General features: G+C 40.5%; 1 protein-coding gene across 4 annotated transcripts in view; it reads right to left on the minus strand.

Annotated features, from left to right (window-relative positions):
- CACNA2D3 (calcium voltage-gated channel auxiliary subunit alpha2delta 3) overlaps positions 1-21,668 on the minus strand; it is a 1,133,445-nt gene that overhangs the window by 398,963 nt on the left and 712,814 nt on the right. For 2 of the 4 annotated variants that reach the window (XM_069736702.1, XM_069736699.1), the window contains exon 14: positions 13,959-13,976. The exons of the other annotated variants lie outside the window; for them this stretch is intronic. In XM_069736702.1, coding sequence (XP_069592803.1) covers positions 13,959-13,976 — 18 coding nt within the window. The remainder of the gene's footprint in view (positions 1-13,958; positions 13,977-21,668) is intronic. 4 annotated transcript variants of the gene reach the window in all.

The following is a 21,668-nucleotide window of genomic DNA, read 5'->3' on the forward strand; positions in this document are numbered from 1 at the left end:
CAGACAGACAGTGCGGGATTTTGGTAAGCAAGGAGGAGAGGTCAGGTCCGGAGAGGTAGATCTGCGTGTCGTCAGCGTAGAGATGGTACTGCATACCGTGGGATTCTATGAGCTGTCCCAGGCCGAAAGTGTAGATGGAGAAGAGTAGGGGTCCTAGAACAGAGCCTTGAGGAACACCGACTGACAAGGGGCGAAGTGAGGAGGTGGTGTGGGGGAGGGAGACACTGAATGTTCGGTCTGTCAGATATGACGAGATCCAGGAAAGGGCCAAGTCTGTGATGCCAAGGGATGAGAGGATTTGTAGCAAAAGGGAGTGGTCTACAGTGTCAAAGGCAGAAGACAAGTCCAGGAGAAGGAGGACAGAGTAGTGTCGCTTGCTCCTGGCAGTTAGTAGGTCATTGGTGACTTTAGTTAGGGCAGTTTCAGTTGAGTGATGGGAACGGAAGCCTGATTGTAACCGATCAAAGAGGGAGCAGGAGGAGAAGTGGGAGGACAGTTCAAGATGGACGTGTTGCTCCAGCAATTTGGAGGCATAAGGGAGAAGAGATATTGGGCGATAGCTAGACACAGAGGATGGGTCGAGGGAGGGCTTTTTGAGGATGGGTGTGATCTTGGCATGCTTGAAGGATGAGGGAAAGACACCTGTTGTGAGTGAGAGGTTGAAGAGGTGCGTTAGGGTTGGGATGAAGACCGTGGAAAGGTTAGGGATGAGGTGGGATGGGAGCAGGTCAAGCGTGCAGGTGGTGAGGTGTGATCGTGACAGGAGGGTGGAGAGCTGATCTTCTGTCATGGTGGAGAAGCTGGTTTTGGAGGAGCAGGGTTGAGCAGCTAAGAGGGGCAGTGGGCGCTGTGGGCCAAAGCTTTCTCTGATCGTATCGATCTTCTGTTTAAAGAAAGAGGCGAAGTCATCAGCAGAAATGAGGGGGGAGGGAGGAGGTGCGGGGGGACGGAGTAGAGAATTGAAAGTGTTGAAAAGCTGTTTAGGGTTGTGAGACAGGGAGGATATGAGAGATGAGAAGTAAGTTTGTTTTGCGGCAGTGAGCGCAGACTTGAAGCTGGCGAGGGACTGCTTGTATGCAGTGAAGTGGTCGGCAGAGTGGGATCGCTTCCATCTCCGCTCAGCAATCCTGGAAGCCCGTCTCAATTCTTTGGTCAGGCTGGTCAGCCAGGGCTGCCTGTTAATTGTACGAGTTTTACTATGCATGAGTGGGGAGGCCGAATCGAGTGTTGTTGTTATTGTGGTGTTATAAAAAGTGGCAGCAGCATCTGTGTCATGAAGGGAAGCTATGTCTGTGAGAGGGAGAAGGGACATTCCATTTGCCGCAATATAAACTTTTAAATTATAGATATGGTCAAAAGAAGGGTAGATTACTCTGGACATCAGAGGAGACATTTGGCTGCCATCAATCATTTTGGTTGGGAGGTAGAAGACACTTTTTGGGGGAGCACAGGCGGCATGCACTGCTTATCAAGGTGGTGTACTGAGATTCTAGCCACATCCTTGTTTTTTTTAGTACTGTAGATCCAGCCTGACGAAGCAGATAACTAGACTTCTAAATTGTCAAGTCAAATATTTAAAGAGGAACCTGTCGGCTATGTAATCGGAGGAGAGCATGATGTAGGGAATTCAGCCATGTGAAACTTATTAGGCTATGGGCTGTTGTTTACTTATAATGAAGGTTTTATCACCAGGAGATTATCAATGCCTGGACAACAGCTCAACAGTAAAGAACAAGACGTGCACTCTCGCTGGTGATGGTGCAGACTGAACGTGGAGGAATCCTCCAAAGTATAGTCCCAAACATAAACAGTCGCACTCAAAAAAGTATCTTCAGAGTGTTTTTAGAACTAAAAACACTCTGAAGATACTTTTTTGAGTGCGACTGTTTTTGGACAACAGCTCACTCATCTGCTAGTACAACTGCGCCCCCTCCTGTGATAAGCAGCTCGCTGTCAAAAGACTATGTATATACAAAGCCTGGGGTGGGCGGGATTATCTTTCTCAGCTCTGCTTCATACCACATCTAAAAATTCTGATTGTGTCACAACCGCTGCACCCAGTAAACTAAGTGATACATCACTGGAATCAGGGTCTCTTTCCCTGCATTATACTACTCTCAGATGAAGTAGCAAAAACCTTTAAGCTGGACTGATCCTCAATAAATTTCAGTTCTTAGGCTACAAAGTGTCTTCCAAAAGTCTTACGCTCAGCAATGCTGTCCGCGCTACAGCGTTACCACCATTGTTTTCTATAATGCAATGACAAATTTACAATCTGTATCAGATCACAGAAGTTCACCTGAAAGGTTTCGTAACACATGTGGACAACATCCATTACCAAAATCTGTAATATTTGAACATTATTTTTTGTTGATTAGATGAAAGGGATACATGTGGGAAACACATGCCCATTTGCTATGCCATTAAAGGGGAATATATATATATATTTATTTTTTCCCCTGTTTTCTCTTTGGGTCTTTCCATGGCTCCCATCTGCACATATTGTAGCCACATACGAGCAGTAATTTAGAACAAGAAGAAGGTTGTCTTTCTTTAATATGCTACATCGTTTTAAGTTGCCTCCAAGGTCAAGTAGTAACACATCAGTTGGCTTTAGTTACGCAATGTCATATGTCAATATTCACTGAATTTAACTTGTTTCTTGGTATTTGATCTCCCAAAATAGTACAAAAAAAAAATTGACTGTCTTGTTTTATCGGTGTGTAGCATTTACAATACACAGGTGGCTCACACAAAATCAGAATACCGTCAATTTATTTCAGTTCTACAATAAAAAAAAGTGAATCTCATATGTTATATAGAGTTATTACACACAGAGTGATTTATTTCAATTGTTTCTGATAATGTTGATGATTATGGCTTACAGCCAATGAAAACCCAAAAGTCATTATCTCAGTAAATTAGAATACTTTATAACACCAGCTTGAAGAATGATTTTAAATTCTGAAATGTGTGTTCAGTAAATGCACTCGATACTTGGTCGGGATCCTTTTGCATCCATTACTGCATCAATGCGGCGTGGCATGGAGGCGATCAGCCTGTAGCACTGCTGAGGGGTTATGGACGCCCAGGTTGCTTTGATAGCAGCCTTCAGCTCAAATGCATTGTTGGGTCTGGTGTCTCTCATCTTCCTCTTGACAATATCCCATAGATTCTCTGACATCTACCCCATGATATTCCAATTTTGTGAGAAGCACATGTAAGTTGTCTAGTTTTCAAACCCATGTGAGATAAAGGGAATCTGTCAAAAGATTTGTGCTCTGTAATCTGACAGCAGCATAATATAGAGGCAGATGCCCTGATTCCAGACATGTATCACTTATTAGGCTGAGTCTTTGTTTCAATAAAATTAATGTTTTATCAGCAGAATATCACAAGATTCCTCATGCCACCCAGTCAACCTTCTCTGTGTTACCCCACCCTCTCCACTGAATGATAGCTTTACGTCAATATTATTGGGTATGTTTTACTCCATTCCCATTGGATGTCATAAATTGAAAAATAAATTTTGTTGGTTGGGTCTTATTTAGTGATGAGCTAACCTCCACGGATAAGGAGTTATCTGAGCATGCTCGGGTGCTAACCGAGTGTCTCCAGCATGCTCGGAAAAAAATATGTTCAAGTCCCTGTGGCTACCCATCCCTCGGCTGTTCGGCCGCAACACATGCACATGCCTAAGAATCAGGTAATCCCTGCATGTGTTGCGCCTGTTGAACACCGCGGGGATTTAAACCTGTGCTGCCTATCACTATATTTGATGGACTGTCGTATTCTTGCAAAATGGTCGATTATGACTTAGATCTAACCTTTTGCTTTTCTGGCACTTTACCGATTAGTTTAATTAATTTTATATTGACATACTTTTGAGATAAGTCCTTTAATTGTGAACTCCTTGTCATTTATCAGATTAGTCAGGAAGATTTGACCACAATTTCAGAATTCGGGGCTATGGGGATTCAACCCCCTGTTATCAGTACTCAGATATCTCTGTTACTGCTCATGCCCACCACTATATTTATATACTTGTATATATGACTAGAAATCTCGGATATCCTAACACAATGTGATGTTCACTTGCGTTGTGTTTTTATATCCTTTAATGATGTGACAATCATCAGTTTTATATTCTCAGATGTCAACATTTATTTCATTGCTGTTCAGCACAAAATAAAATTAATTAGTTTTTTTCTGATGGTTGAATTGCCCGATGTGACCTTTTGTGGTTTGGTCCCGGTATTTCATGACACATTTTATTACTGTCCCATTTGTCCATCTTTATTGTAGCGTGATTCTCTCTTTGAAGTTTTATTATAATTTTTAATGTTGGGAGCATATTTTGTACATAAATCCTAAATCTCCACATCTGGATTATGTTTTACCTTATTAAATAGCAAAACAATAAAAGAAAGGTTAGGTAAATATATATACGGTATATATATATATATTTATATATATATATATATATATATATATATACTAGCTGAAGAGCCCGGCGTTGCTCGGGATAGTAACTAGTTGTGGTTAGTTATAACAAATTATAATGATTATCCTCCATCCCATAATCCCGTATCCATATACCCATCATACATAACCTCCATCCCATAGTCCAGTGCCCATATACCTATCATACACATCCTCCATCCCATAGTCCCATGCCCATATACCCATCATACATAACCTCCATCCCATAGTCCTGTGCCCATATACCCATCATACATAACCTCCATCCCATAGTCCAGTGCCCATATACCTATCATACACATCCTCCATCCCATAGTCCCATGCCCATATACCCATCATACACATCCTCCATCCCATAGTCCCGTGCCCATATACCCATCATACATAACCTCCATCCCATAGTCCCATGCCCATATACCCATCATACATATCCTCTATCCCATAGTCCCATGCCCATATACCTATCACACACATCCTCTATCCCATAGTCCCGTGCCCATATATACCCACTCGACCACTCGAGCGTGTTTGGGCAAACCCGAGCAATGAGTACACTCGCTCATCACTAGTCATTAACAAAAGTTCATCTCAATATTTTGTTATATATCCTTTGTTGGCAATGACAGAGGTCAAACGTTTTCTGTGAGTCTTCACAAGGTTGGCACACACTGTTGGTGGTATATTGGCCCATTCCTCCATGCAGATCTCCTCTAGAGCAGTGATGTTTTCGGTCTGTCACTGGGCAACAGTCTTTCAACTATCTCCAAAGGTTTTCTATGGGGTTGAGATCTGGAGACTGGCTAGGCCACTCCAGGACCTTCATATGCTTCTTACGAAGCCACTCCTTTGTTGCCCTGGGGGTGTGCTTGGGATCATTATCATTCTGAAAGACCCATCCACGTTTCATCCTCAATGTCCTTACATTGACCAAACAGTTCCAGTTTGGTTTCATCAGACCATAGGACATTCTCCCAATACTCTTCTGGATAATCCAAATGCTCTCTAGCTAACTTCAGACGGGCTCGGACATGTACTGGCTTAAGCAGGGGGACACATCTGGCACTGCAGCATCTGAGTCCATGGTGGCGTAGTGTGTTACTGATGGTAGCCTTTGTTACATTGGTCCCAGCTCTCTGCAGTTCATTCACTAGGACCCCCCGTGTGGTTCTGGGATTTTTGCTCACCGTTCTTGTGATCATTCTGACCCCACGGGGTGGGATTTTGCATGGAGCCCCAGATTGAGGGAGATTATCAGTGGTCTTGTATGTCTTCCATTTTCTAATTATTGCTCCCACAGTTGATTTCATCACCCCAAGCTGCTTGTCTATTGCAGATTCAGTCTTCCCAGCCTGGTGCAGGGCTACAATTTTGTTTCTGATGTCCTTCAACAGCTCTTTGGTCTTCACCATAGTGGAGTTTGGAGTCAGACTGTTTGAGGCTGTGGACAGGTGTCTTTTACACTGATAACAAGGTCAAACAGGTGCCATTACTACTGGTATTGAGTGGAGGACAGAGGAGTCTCTTAAAGAAGAAGTTACAGGTCTGTGAGAGCCAGTAATCTTGCATGCTTTTAGGTGACCAAATGCTTATTTTCCACCATATATTGCAAAATAAATCTTGCAAAGTCAGACAAGGTCATTTTCAGGATTTGTTTTATCATTCTGACTGTCATAGTTGTGGTCTACCTATGATTAGTGATGAGCGAGTATGTTCGTTACTCTGGCTTCTCCGAGCATGCTCAGGTTGTCTCTGAGTATTTCAGCGTGCTCAGAGATCTAGTTTATGTCCACGCAGATGCATGGTTTGCGGCTTCCAGAAAGCTTGAATAAATGTGGGGGTTGCTTAACAACAGGCAATCCCTACATGTATTCAAGCTGTCTAGCAGCTGCAAATCATGCAGCTGAGTGGACATAAACAAAATCTCCGAGCATGCCAAAATACTTGGAGACCACCCGAGCATGCTCGGACAAACCCGAGTAACAAGCATACTCGCTCATCACTACCTATGATGTCAATTACAGGCCTCGTTCATCTTTTTAAGTGGGAGAACTTGCACAATTAGTCGCTGACTAAATACTTTTTTTCTCCGCTGTATCCTTGTTACTTAATATTCAATTTTAAATGCTTTCAAACCTTCAAATATCACAGTATTGTCCCGATCTGTATTCTAGAATTTATGCTTCGGTTCCAATCAGTTTAATCACATGCATAGAATCTAGATATTTTGTCTTAACATTTTTCTTATCATAATGAATGGGTAAATTGTAAAGTGCTTGTTAAATCAAGTAACTTTGCAATTTACATTTTCATTAAAAATATTTTCCATTCTCAAGAAGGAAGGCATTTCTAGTTATTTTGTGCACTGCTCGTTGCTTATATTTCCAGCCCTCTTTACTGTCTAACACCAGTGGCCGATTTCCTAGGTTAGGGCCGCAGCGCTTACAAGCTATTTACTATAGAGCTTACAAGAGGCCACCAATGCTGTGTAAGGGCAAGTGCAGACGAGCGGTTTTCTCTCTATCTGAGTAAACAGTCCGATTATGTTGATCAGAGTTTGAACAGAGTGGGATAATTTTCTTGGAGATAGAGAAAAAAAAGTTTCTCCGCCTTCACCATTCTGTCAGTAATCGAATCGCATTTGGATGGTATCTAAGTGCAGTCTGATGTTTTCTACGGATCCATAGAATTGCATTACCGATTTTGATCAAAATCAGACATGTCACCGAATGGTCAAAGGTAAAGAAACGGACACTTGCACAGCCCCATTGATTAACATGGCTATGAGTGCTATCCGTCAAAACTACATGTAAAGGGTTGTATGTATGAGCCCTGACAGTGGTGACCAATTTCCATGATTAGTATCACAGCACTTACAAGCTCTTTGCTATAGAGCAGTGTTCTCAAACTCCGGTCCTCAAGAGCCACCAACGGGTCATGTTTTCAGGATTTCCTTAGTATTGCACAGGTGATGGAATTATTGCCTGTGCAGGTGATGCAATTATCACCTGTGCAATACTAAGGAAATCCTGAAAACATGACCCGTCGGTGGCTCTTGAGGACCGGAGTTTGAGAACACTGCTATAGAGCATGCAAGCACTGGTCTAAAGGTGGTCAGATTGCTAGATCCACCCAACCTCATTGCCCCTGTGCTTCGTCGGCAAAGATATCTTTACTTGCAGCTTCGGAGAGTTCACAGTTTGAGCCCATGGTACCACAATGCCACTGGTCTGAACTGGCAATCATCAGGAGTTGACCACCTCTCCCTGGCAAGCAGGCAGCCTGAACAGCAATATCCTACAACTCCTTGGACCTTTTATTCCCAAAATAACCAGTACAAGTCTCCATGACCCCTCACCTTTGTGTCCTTGTGTTAATTACCTGATATCTATATACACTTGTTTTGTGGAATATTGCCTCCATCACTGACACCAATGTCGATGAGAGAAATCACAAACAATGTGTATGAAGACACAGTAGCGAAGACGGAATATGCGTGGTCCTGCCCCAAAGACATTGAGCCGAGCTAGCACATGACAACAGATCCGAAGCTTTACAGTCAAGTATACCTCGCAAAAATGTGCCTTATGGTACAGCTTGTTTCGAAAAGAATTCCAGGAGAATGAAATTAAATTGGCCACAGAGATCAAAGTAAATATGGTTTAGACATCCAAAACTGTTTGAAATGTCAATTGAAAAATAACATTTCAAGAAATCAGGGAAAATTCACTGAAAATCATGACAAGTTTGGGCATCATCTGTTTAAATACATATTTTACTTTTCTGTCTCAATCATTGTTATTCCCACCCTGGAATGTGGAAACTTTCTATTGACAGACAATCTAAATTGCAGATCGCCTTGGGTTAAAAAAAATGTTTTACGGAGCAACTATGATTTTTCCAAAAGACACAAAAGAAAATAGTAAAACCAAAAACACTCAGTTTGAAAAAATGTTGCAGTAATCCGCAAGTGCTAGTAAAAGATGTAAAAAACAGGGTATTTGGTTGATACGTTTTTTGCAAAAAATGTATACTAAGCTGCTCTACCAATCTTCACGGTATACCCATATCAGAGCAGTCCTAACTAATGTATGCAATCCCTATCTGATGTATTTAAAAACCTGATCATCTGTATATAACCTGTGTGAACAGGGTTCAGAGAGGAAAAATCCATGTGTGCATACAGGGTAGAACAGCTTTTGTGCAGCTCCTCTTGGGCTATCTGCACAAAAGCTGTTCTACCCTGTATGCACACATGGATTTTTCCTCTCTGAACCCTGTTCACACAGGTTATATACAGATGATCAGGTTTTTAAATACATCAGATAGGGATTGCATACATTAGTTAGGACTGCTCTGATAAGGGTATACCGTGAAGATTGGTAGAGCAGCTTAGTATACATTTTTTGCAAAAAACGTATCAACCAAATACCCTGTTTTTTACATCTTTTACTAGCACTTGCGGATTACTGCAACATTTTTTCAAACTGAGTGTTTTTGGTTTTACTATTCTCTTTTGTGTCTTCAGGTTTCTTGGTGGTGTGTGAACATGATCATACAGACTTGTTCACTGTGCAAGTAGCCCATGTGTTCCTGTTTCCATAATTGTTCTCTTGTGTCTACAAGACTGGGGAGTTCCATCACTCCTCTTGGGCTATCTGCACAAAAGCTGTTCTACCCTGTATGCACACATGGATTTTTCCTCTCTGAACCCTGTTCACACAGGTTATATACAGATGATCAGGTTTTTAAATACATCAGATAGGGATTGCATACATTAGTTAGGACTGCTCAGATAAGGGTATACCGTGAAGATTGGTAGAGCAGCTTAGTATACATTTTTTGCAAAAAACGTATCAACCAAATACCCTGTTTTTTACATCTTTTACTAGCACTTGCGGATTACTGCAACATTTTTTCAAACTGAGTGTTTTTGGTTTTACTATTCTCTTTTGTGTCTTCAGGTTTCTTGGTGGTGTGTGAACATGATCATACAGACTTGTTCACTGTGCAAGTAGCCCATGTGTTCCTGTTTCTATGATTTTTCCAAGTCTAGTGAAATCTATATGTGTAGGTAGTAATGTACAGTATACAGTTGTGCTCAACAGTTTATGTAACCCGGCAGAATTTTTGCTTTCTTGGACTTTTATAGAGAATATGAATGATAACACCAAAACTTTTTCTCCACTCATGGTTAGTGGTTGGATGAAGCCAATGACAGGTTGACTTGGACATGTGTTTTGGATCGTTGTCATGTTGGAGCGTCCAAGTATGTCCCATGCGCAGCTTCCAGGCTGATGGGTGCACAATTACCTCCAGTATTTGCTGATAACGTGCTGCATCCATCTGTCCTTCAACTTTTACCAAGTTTTCTGTGCCTTTGTAACTCACACATCTCCAAAACATCAGTGATCCACCTCCATGCTTTACAGTAGGAATGGTGTTCCTTTCATCATAGGCCTTGTTGACCTCTCTCCAAATGTAACGTTTATGGTTGTGTCCAAAAAGTTCAATTTTGGTCTCATCATTCCAGTTTACCTTGTTCCAAAAGTTTTTGTCATGCAGCTGCAGTGCAGTACAGCGCAACCTCCACCAGGGGGAACTTGGTAGGGAAGCCAGACTGCACACACAGAGCAACTGAACAGACATCACCTACTGGCGAAAGCGAGGTCAGGAAAGCCAAGTCAGAGCACAAGACAGCTCAACAATACAAAAGGATTTAGACAGAATGGATAGTCAGGACGTAGCAAGGGATCAGTAAACCAGGATGGGCAAAATACGGCACAATAGGGACAAACTGAAACGGAGTCAAAAAGCCAATCCAGGAGATCAGAACCAGAGAGTCAAGCAGAACTACCGACAAACAAAGAGACACTGAAAAAGGGCAGGCAGGGGGAGATAACAGACACAGGACAAGTCAGGGTTCACAGCAGGACAAATCAAGGGCTTCCAGAGTCAGGTTCACACACCAAAGGCAGAGTTATAGCTGACATCACCCTCAAGATACCTGGGAGCTAAATAGCAAACCCGAGCCCAGAATGAGGCAGAGCAAAGTTAACCCTTGACATGATCCACCCAGAGAAAGAGCAGACAGGACTAAACTCCAGAATGGATCAGTTTTGAGGCTTATCTCTGTGCTGTTTTGTGTATTGTAGGTGAGATACTTTGTGGCATTTGTGCAGTCATGGAGACTCGACCATGTGGTCCATTTTTCCTCAAGTGCCTCCTTATTGTGCATCTTGAAACAACCACACTGCTAGTTTTCAAAGAGTCCTGTATTTCAGCTGATGTTATTTGTGGGTTTTTCCTTTACATCCTGAACAATTTTCCTGGCAGTTGTGGACAACATTTTTGTTTTTGGTTTTGTTTTTACAAAGCCCCTGATTTTCCATTTGCTAATCATAGTTCGAACGCTGCTGACTGTCATTATCAATTCCTTGGATATCTTTTTGTATCCCTTTCCTGTTTTATACAGTTCAACTACCTTTTCCCGTAAATCCGTTGACAATTCTTTTGCTTTCCCTATGACTCACAATCCAGAAACATAAGTGGCTGGATGAAAGATGCAAGAGTCTGTCTGGATCCCAGAGACTCACTCAGCTTTCATGCACACACACTGATTACAAGCAAACAGGTCACAGGTGAGGATATTACCATTTAAACCCATTTGTGTCAACTTCTGTGCATGTTATCAGGCCAAAATCACCAGGGTATGTGAACTTTTGAGGAGGGTCATTTGGATGTTTTGGGTTGTCATTAAAATTTAAAATGACAAAACAGTAGTTTGACAATAAATGGCTTCACCCAACCACTAACCATGAGTGGAGAGAAAGATTTGGTGTTATCATTCATATTCTCTGAAAATGCCAAGAAAGCAAAAATTCTGCCGGGGTATGTAAACTTTTAAGCACAACTGTAAATATTCAATAGGTCAATATTAAAGGAGTTTTTACCAATTCTAGCATTTTTTGACACATCAGAGTATTTGTCAAAAGGTCACATTGATGGCTGTCTGGGAGCAGGTACCTCTGCTACTGTCCACAATGAAGATGTTTCAGACCCTGCTTTTGGAAAAATAATGTTATCACATTGAAATTAAAGGGTGTTACAAAACAAAAATCAGTAAAGATGAATTCATCGCCAAAAGTTTGCTTTGGTGGCATTTTCTCAATTTCTCAATTGAAAAACTTCCTTTTCGGGAGCTGTATTTCCTCTATGTAATGTAACTGATATTGAAACAGTAAATGCTATCAAAAGTAAGGTTGTCCAAGTTAAAGAAAAGAGAGTAAAAATATAGAAGGAACTTTACATATCCATGAATTGTGATAGATACGGCAGGTCAGCTTCATAGACGTGAATGTGAAAGACCAAACTTAACCCGTTGCACAATTTTTTGAACTTAGCAGCCATATTTGTTTTCTAAATGTGGAAATACTGTATTAAAATTAAAAGTGAATTAAAATTAAAAACTTTAAATTATTTTAGCCTTTTTATGGCTTCATAATAGGGTGATATCTTGTCAACACAAAAGCTAGTAAAATGTTTTTCTCATCTCGATAAGTCATAGGAGTTTATGACTTTCATTGCCTTCAAAAGAGTCATGGCCACTATTTTATACCATCTGCCGAAAATTGGACCTTCTAGTTCGGACCATCAGTTCTCCGTCCTCGAAAATACTGTATATAAGCTTTAATCATGTGTAACTGACATGTTAAAAGGTAGTACCGGTATATGCAGAAAACCCTTTCAAACAGTGTACGTATTGTGTGTATGGTAACCTCTCAAAAAAATATGCAGTGAGAACTTCCGGGATACGTAGGGTGAAAATGAAGAAGGTGTATGATAAGAGGTATTTTTGCAGTAACTTGTTTTTGTGATTATACAGACATATATGACGTGATACACACAATGTGACATATTTACCCATATGTATGCATATAACCAAAATGGGGCTCATTCAGTAACACTGGAGGATGTTTATTGAACTTCTACAGAGGAAACATCCTCTAGTCTATAATATCCAGTCAGATTCTAGCACATTTTTTTATTATAAAAAAAGAGGTCAATTAAAAATGTAAACTATTATATCCCAATGTTTAAACCTAGAGGAAAATTTGTAATCGAGCTTGACAGCTCAGCAACTTCAAAAACCTCTTGATCGACCAAGGAGAAAGATGAATCCTAGAGGTGGAACCACCTTTGAACATCTTAAGAAGTGGTCAACAAGATATGAATCTTGGATTAGTCAATGTCAACCTGCCAGGCACAATGTTGTCATCAGTCTTGGCTGAAGGGTCCAACTTGGCAAGTAGTCAACTAAATAGGTAATAATTTGCTGATTTGTGGATTTTTGACTTCTTAGACTTCTGTTGATCTTGAGAATGGAGCTCCGAAGTGCCTCATTGTCTAGGAAAATGCTATTTGGAGATAGTCAAACATTTGACTATCTCCAATGTTTTTTTAGTTCCTCAACAATCATGCATAATTGCCTATCTAGTGGATAGGTGATAACTTGCTTAGTTGGTAACATGATTTCGAGGTGTCCATGCATCTTAGATAGCTCTCGACCAAATGCTCATCGGCCAGCAGTAATTTCTTCTGGCTTCCCCATACACAAGTTTATGTGTTGTAATCTAGGATAAATAAGGTAAGACTGCTAGAAGAAAAGGGATGGGTGTAGAAGTGGAATATCATCAACCCTTATATTCCTTGACTTCATCTTAGAGTATCTAGAAGACCACTTTTATATTAGATGGTCAACCACTCACACCAAATTTGGCATTTTGGGCCAAAATTAATATTATGTGCAATTGCTTCTCTAGTCTTCAACTTGTACTAATCTAAAAGTTTGACCACTCACTTGTCTTCTTCAATTAAGCCCCATTTAGTATGTTTCACCATGTTTGTCTTCCTAAAAACAAGGAATATCCTAAATGGGAAAATGATTTGTAGAATCTGACTGGACGCCATATGCCATTTTTACAACTTGTCATTCAACAAGTCCCATTGTGTTATATATACATATTGTGACACACCGTAGCAGTTATGGTATAAGGCTGACGTTACGGACAGAATTAGTCTACAACATGAGATTCACATGTATTCTACTCAGATGACGCATAGACCAATCCTTAGCACAGTGGAGACCAAGTTATACAGCTTTCACTAGCCAGTGATAAATCGTAAAGCACCTTATGCTATACTATAAGGTCCCTTGTATTTTAGCACTGGACAGGAGTCAATTTCAACACTGTTTGCTTTGCAGTTTCTAAATAGACTAATGCCGAAAAACAGATATACTATGTATTGGCGCTGACAAATTCCATAAGATTGAGAGGACGGGTTTCTTGAGCAAACACCATTGAATGTGATGTTGACCTTGGTACCACTGTACTAAGTGTGTAGCACTGCACACATGCACAAACGTTAAATGTTTTACTCGATGAAATATTAACAGAATTATTATGTTTTTTCTTTACCTTTTGAGCCTGAGGGAGCTGAAAAAACAGAAACAACAAAACAAAAATTCATTTAGTGTAACTAAATTTCTGAAGATCTTTATTACCATGATAGTTGTAGATTCTGGTGTCAAATCTGGTGCAGTAACTGCGTACACACCAACGAGGTCAGTATCGTACACGTCCGTAGAGTCTAGTGCCATTCACAGTGCAATAGGCAGTTTTTCCGAAATCTGTGATACCTCAAGATCGTTAAGGACCAATTAACTGGATTGAATGGCCACCCATTGAACATATGCTACTATACATTTTTTGAAATGGACAAATGATGTTTTGCCTATGGTTGAAGATACCTCCTCTTCATTTAGCATAGACTTGTTTATATCCCTCCTATTGTGCTAGAAAGAAGCAAGACACCATTGTCAAAAATAGCCTGCCACTACAGGATATAAGCAATCAAACCAGGAGCAAAAGCTTTACAAACAAGAAATATTCTAATTTAGTTGTCAAGGAATAGGAGATTTGACAAGAAGTAACAAAAAAGGTACATACAGTGGATAAAATAAGTATTGAACATGTCACCAATTTCCTAAGTAAATATGTTTCTAAAGCTGCTGTTCACATGAAATTGTCACCAGATGTCGGTAACAACACATCCAATCCACACAGGCTAAGAAATCATCTACAGTATAGATGTCCATACATTAAGTTATGCGTAATAATGAGAAACGACACAGCAAAAAAGTAATGAACACGTGAAGAAAGAGAGGTGCAAAAAGCCATGGAAAGTCATGAAACCATGCATAAAACCATTACCAAGGTGCCACACAAGAAAGATCTCATGATTTGTCAGCTCTCAAGGGCAGGGTCATCTCACCTCTGTATCAGTCTGTCATTGTTAGTTTGCTTCCTGTAAGTGATATCTGTAATTTGCATGTAACTCCTTCTCATGTACAGCACCATGGAATCAATGGTGCTATATAAATAAATAATAGTAATAATTTGTAAAACTACTGAGCTATCTCAAGAACTTCACAACCTTATTGTTGCAAAACATACAGAGAGCATTGGTTAAAGAAGAATTTCTAAATTGCTGAAGGTTCCAGTGAGCACTATTGGGGCTATAATCCAGAAGTGGAGAGAGCATAATTTTATCATAAACTGGCCATGACCAGCTGCTCCCCTCAAGATTTCAGACAGAGGAGTGAAAAGAATTATCAGAAGTGCTGTTCAAGAGCCAAGGACCACCTTTAGAGAGATACATAAAGACATGGAATCAGCAGGTACAATTGTTTTAAAAAAACACCTATAAGTAATGCACTCATCCTCCATGGTCTGTATGAGTGCTCAACACGCAAGACTCCATTGCTGAACAAAAAGCATGTTCAAGCGTGTTTAAAGTTTGCTCAACATCAATTAGACAAGACTGTGAAATACTGGGAGAATAGAGTCTGGGCAGATGAGACCAGAATTGAACTTTTTGGATGCCATAATATACACCATGTTTGGAGGCTAAAAGGCACTACATATTACCCCAAAACACCATACCTACAGTGAAGTTTAGAGGTGGGAACATCATGGTGCAGGGCTGTTTTTCAGCATATGGCACTGGCAAACTTCATGTAGGAAGAATGAACAAATGTAGCAAGGCAATCTCGATAAAAATCTGCTGCCATCTACCAGGGTGATGATGATGATGAAATGAGGGTGGACATTTCAGCAAGACAATGATCTCAAATACACAGCCAAGGAAACTCTCAATTGTTTTCAGAGAAAGAAAATAAAGCTGCTAGAATGGCCGAGCCGATCACCGGACCTGAATCCAATAGAAAATGTATGTAAGGAACTGAAGCTCAGAGTTCATAGAAGGAGCCCACAGGACCTTCATGATCTGATGAGTGTTTGTGTGGAAGAATGGGCCAAAATAACTCCTGAGCAATGCCTGCGACTAGTTTCTCCATACAGGAGACGTCTTGAAGCTCCATCACCAACAAAGACTTCTGCATGAAGTATTAGTTAATTTTCAGTAAACGTGTTCATTCAATACTTTTTCCCTGTGTCATTTCTCATTAATACACACAACTTAATTTATGGACATCTCTAGATGGTTTCTTTGCTTGTGTGGATTGCATGGGTTGTTACTGACACCTGGTGAGAATTTTATGTCATTAGCACCATTGGAAATATAATTACTTGGAAAATTTGTGAAATGTTCAATACTTATTTCACCCGCTGTATCCTAATCAATTAACTCCGTATCCATGTCAGACATACATATATTATGTTGATATGAAAATAATATAAATTATTTATAATATATAACTATAAAGTCACGTGTAAAAGGTTGATTTTATTTTTGTCTGTGTCTTAAGTGACCTGTGTTCTGAGTTGTATGGGATGGACAGGATCCCAAAATATAAAACTATCAAAAAGTGCATGTTTTAATTTTGTACTTCGAAATCTGTCAGCAGATTTTTGGTATGTAATTTGATGTTGGGGCAGAGACCATGATTCCAGCAATGTGTCACTGGTGCTGGTCTGTATGCTGTAATTTTGATACAATGTCTGTTTTCTCTGCAGATCTAGCAGTGCTCTGAATACTGAGCCCTGCATGACCCCGCCTTCATCTCTGATTAGCAGCTTTCTGTGGAAACTGTACATTGACAGTAAGCTGCTAATCATTTTTAGGGGCGGGGTTACACAGAACAGTGGACTAGAAAGCACGAGACAACTAGTCTTGTAGTGATAATCTCCAGGTGATAAAAACTGATATCAATAAAGTACAAATTATTGAATTTGTTCCTATAAAACTACAGTGCCTACAAGCAGTATTCAACCCCCTGCAGATTTAGCAGGTTTACACATTTGGAATTAATTTGGCATTGTGACATTTGAACTGTAGATCAGCCTGGAAGTGTGAAATGCACTGCAGCAAAAAAGAATGTTATTTCTTTGTTTATTTTTTCTTAAATTGTGAAAAGTCTTTTCAGAGGGTCATTTATTATTCAACCCCTCAACCCACCAGAATTCTGTTTGGTTCCCCTAAAGTATTAAGAAGTAGTTCAGGCACAAAGAACAATGAGCTTCACATGTTTGGATTAATTATCTCTTTTTCCAGCCTTTTCTGACTATTTAAGACCCTCCCCAAACTTGTGAACAGCACTCATACATGGTCAACATGGGAAAGACAAAGGAGCATTCCAAGTCCATCAGAGACAAGATCGTGGAGGGTCACAAGGCTGGCAAGGGGTACAAAACCCTTTCCAAGGAGTTGGGCCTACCTGTCTCCACTGTTGGGAGCATCATCCGGAAGTGGAAGGCTTATGGAACTACTGTTAGCCTTCCACGGCCTGGACAGCCTTTGAAAGTTTCCTCCTGTGCCAAGGCCAGGCTTGTCCAAAGAGTCAAGGCTAACCCAAGGACAACAAGGAAGGAGCTCCGGAAGATCTCATGGCAGTGGGGACATTGGTTTCAGTCAATACCATAAGTAACGTACTCCACCGCAATGGTCTCCGTTCCAGATGAGCCCGTAAGGTACATTTACTTTCAAAGCGTCATGTCAAGACTCGTCTACAGTTTGCTCATGATCACTTGGAGGACTCTGAGACTGACTGGTTCAAGGTTCTCTGGTCTGATGAGACCAAGATCGAGATCTTTGGTGCCAACCACACACGTGACGTTTGGAGACTGGATGGCACTGCATACGACCCCCCAAGAATACCATCCCTACAGTCAAGCATGGTGGTGGCAGCATCATGCTGTGGGGCTGTTTCTCAGCCAAGGGGCCTGGCCATCTGGTCCGCATCCATGGGAAGATGGATAACACGGCCTACCTGGAGATTTTGGCCAAGAACCTCCACTCCTCCATCAAGGATCTTAAGATGGGTCGTCATTTCATCTTCCAACAAGACAACGACCCAAAGCACACAGCCAAGCAAACCAAGGCCTGGTTCAAGAGGCAAAAAATCAAGGTGTTGCAGTGGCCTAGTCAGTCTCCTGACCTTAACCCAATTGAAAACTTGTGGAAGGAGCTCAAGATTAAAGTCCACATGAGACACCAAAAGAACCTAGATAACTTGGAGAAGATCTGCATGGAGGAGTGGGCCAAGATAACTCCAGAGACCTGTGTCGGCCTGATCAGGTCTTATAAAAGACGATTATTAGCTGTAATTGCAAACAAAGGTTATTCCACAAAATATTAAACCTAGGGGTTGAATAATAATTGACCCACACTTTTATGTTTAAAATTTATAAAAATTTAACTGAGCAACAAAACTTTTTGGTTTGTAAGATTTATGCATCTGTTAATAAATCCTGCTCTTGTTTGAAGTTTGAAGGCTCTAACTTATTTGCATCTTATTAAACCTGCTAAATCTGCAGGGGGTTGAATACTACTTGTAGGCATTGTATATATCAACATGTTTGGCTCCTTGAAAGCTACAACATGTTTCTTGCAGGTCAGACTGAATTTCAATGTGACAACTTCCCTTTAAAAAGGATTTACTGTCATAGCCAGCGACTACATCGTTGGATTACATTAGTTGGATTCTGACCTTAGGATCCCCATTAAAGACCCTGTTCCCCAACTGTAGTTTTCTATTAAAAACACACTCTGTTATTTTCTCACCCACCCCAGGTCCAGCGCTGGGTCGTTGTCACTGCTTCTGCTGTTTCTTATTGCCTGTCAGGTCGACAGCATTGCAGGCAATCATTGAGCTCAGTGGCTTTGCCCGTGTTGATGGCATCATCTTCTCAGAGCCATTGAGTTCAGTGATTGACTGCAGCGCTGTCAACGTGAGTCAGGGATGCAAAGAACAATAGATACAGTAGCAGAGACTCAGTGCTGGATCCAAAGAGAAATAATAAAGCACAATTTGTATTTTTAAAGAAAACTACAGATGGGGGACAAAAGGGACGAGGGTTTCCAAAAATGGAAAACCCCCATAATTATCGCAGTGTGCTGCCATGCTTTAATTTCATAGCACCATAAAATATGTCTAAAATGAAAACCTTTTTTATATAATAAAAAGAGATAATTTTAAGTTGAGTAGTAAATGTAATCGAAAGTCATCAAAATGTTGCACACGCAGCAGTCAGCAGTGAATTCAGTTCTGTAGTTATAGTTGTACAAAAAATGTAATCCTTTCTGCTTTCTGTTGCTGCTTTACACCACAATGATCGAAGGTCTTAAAACTTGCTGGCCAACTACTTCCTACATTACTATCATTTGTAAACGTCGAATACGACCATTGGGGCGGCATCACCTTCCTTCTGTGACAAGATTGCATCACAATGTTCTACATTTTTGGGGTCAGACTCATCAAAACCATTCCAATAAATATTGTTCCATCAGTAAAGATTCTTTTGAGTCTCCAAAAGCAGAGACCATTGAGTAGAACCCTGCCGTCTTATTTGGTGTTGACCTTATGGTTTGATGATCCAACTTTTCCAAGACGATAGAAGCCCTACTACGTGAATAAAGAACATGCTTTTACTGGACAAGTTATGGCCACTTATGATGTTTTCTTATGTATTGTGTCCCATACCTTTACTGTGCGTGACTTGTCTACAAACAGAAGTAGGTGGCACCATGTTGTGTCTGTGCAAGAATTTGCTGGCGGGTAGCATAGTGGCTCAGTGCAAGGCTCCTGGGATTAAATTTAATGAAGGGCAACATCTACATGGGGTTTGCGTGCTCTCCTCATGCTTCATTGGGATTCCTCTCCCACTCCAGACCCATGCTAGTCTTAGAGTTTAGATTTCAAGCCCCAAAGGCAACAGGAATTAACATGTCTGTGATGATAATCACTGTACAATGCTTCAGACAATGTTGGTGCTTTTTAAATAAAGAAACAAAAAATATGTAAATGAAGTGAAAGCGCTTAATTTGTGGTGACATGGCAGAAGTTCTACTAAATGTGGCAGCAACATAACTTGAAGACCATGGTCACCAATACCAAATCTCCAACAGTGCTCCCAATGATAGCAGGTCTTTAATAGTATTCATCCTTTCCTGTGGGCCAAAGGAAACTTTTGGGCAGCCCAAGGTTCCTGGGGTCAGGTGCGTTGCAACTTCTACACCTACTATAGTTATACCCCTGGAAATTGACCATCAAACCCCCCATAATAAACTCTTTTTGGGAAGCAATGCATATGTAATGTTTAATTTAGGGCATGTGAGCCTTAGGTGGCCAGTTTCTTGCACTTGACTCTTCTCCAGTAGTTCCATATGACATAAAGATCAAGACGCTGCTGTTCCTCTTGAGGTCTTCTTTAGCATCAATTCTGCCTATAGTAGGTCTTCTCAACTTTTTTTCTTTCTGGGTCTTTTTTAACTGTAGTTTGAATCTATAGCAAAAGTGGGTCGTTGACAACGCCACAGTGCCAGCCACCATGTGTCCAGCAACAACCACAGGGTCTAGACTATGAGCCATGGTGCCAACAATTACAGTCCTGACAACAGATAACTTCTCAACATAGACTGCTCAGCTCTTCTGTTCTCAAGATGGCTACTGGTGGAGAAGCATGTCATCAGACCTGTCCTATAAATTAAAAAAAAGTGGAGGAGAATTTTTGCAACTTTAAAGTGGTAGCTGTCATTTTTCTATATGGATTGGATGTTTTCACAAGTGGATTCCTTGGGTGTTTATGGACTGTTTCCCTGAGAGCGCTGCCGGCAACTTTTTTTTTTCTGGTGGACAGATGCGCTCACAGATGCTCCTCCATTACCAACCACAAAATCCTGTCCCCAACACATTTGCAAAAATAAACATAAAGTGGACAACCTCATTAATTTGTAACCTACCGGCAATGTACAACTGTGACTTGTGATACATCACTTTGTCCAGGGACAGATATATTGTCCTGCTTAGGCTACGACTCCTAAGCCTATATTCACACATTGCGTTTTGCTGCATTTTTTAATGCAAATTAAAAGCTGCTTTTTATAGTACCAGCAAAAGCTATGAGATTTCAGAAATCTCATGCGCATGCTAATTTTTTTTTTCATGAAATCTGCTGCTTTTTTGAAAAACAGTTCTTTTCTCGTTTTTGCAGCATTGTTCCACCCATAGAAAACAATAAGAAAGTGTATAAAAAGCAGCGAAATGTAGCAAAAAAAAGGTTGCCAGCAGTTTTTGCAGCATTTTTTGTGAAAAAAATTATGTACAGCAGGATGCGATACCATTTATTTTTGTGATTTTTTTTTCAATTTTAAACCAAAATGTATTGGTCTCCTCAGCTGAGCGTGGCTGTTAGTATTAGTTAACAGTATAATTAAATTAGTGATATGTGTAGAAGTAAACAAAGCCTGACCAACTCCATGCACCGCCCATGTGTGAAAGTAAACAGTGTCCTACCAAAATGTGAAAGTAAACAATGTCCGACCAACTCAATGCGCCGCCAATGTCTTAGGTAATCTGTGCCCGACCAACTCAACTCACCCCACTGTTTTTACATTTGCAATTGTGTATTTTTTCATGAACTCATATGATCTTTTTGATTCAGAATAGTATTTATTTTTTCAGACATAGAAATCTTTTTCAACTAAATAATTTTTTCAAATTGCCCTCTTTTTCCCCCAAAAATATTTTTATGATTTCACATACGCCTTGCATTTGTAGCCTAAAATCTTGCATTGTTCATGCTTGTATGGTAGAAGCAAAGTTAAGCTTTGGGATTCTGAAAAATGCAACAAAAAAAAACAGCAAAACCAGATTTTTGTCTGCAGCT

The sequence above is a fragment of the Ranitomeya imitator genome, chromosome 8 (assembly GCF_032444005.1).
Source record: "Ranitomeya imitator isolate aRanImi1 chromosome 8, aRanImi1.pri, whole genome shotgun sequence".
Lineage (NCBI taxonomy): Eukaryota > Metazoa > Chordata > Amphibia > Anura > Dendrobatidae > Ranitomeya > Ranitomeya imitator.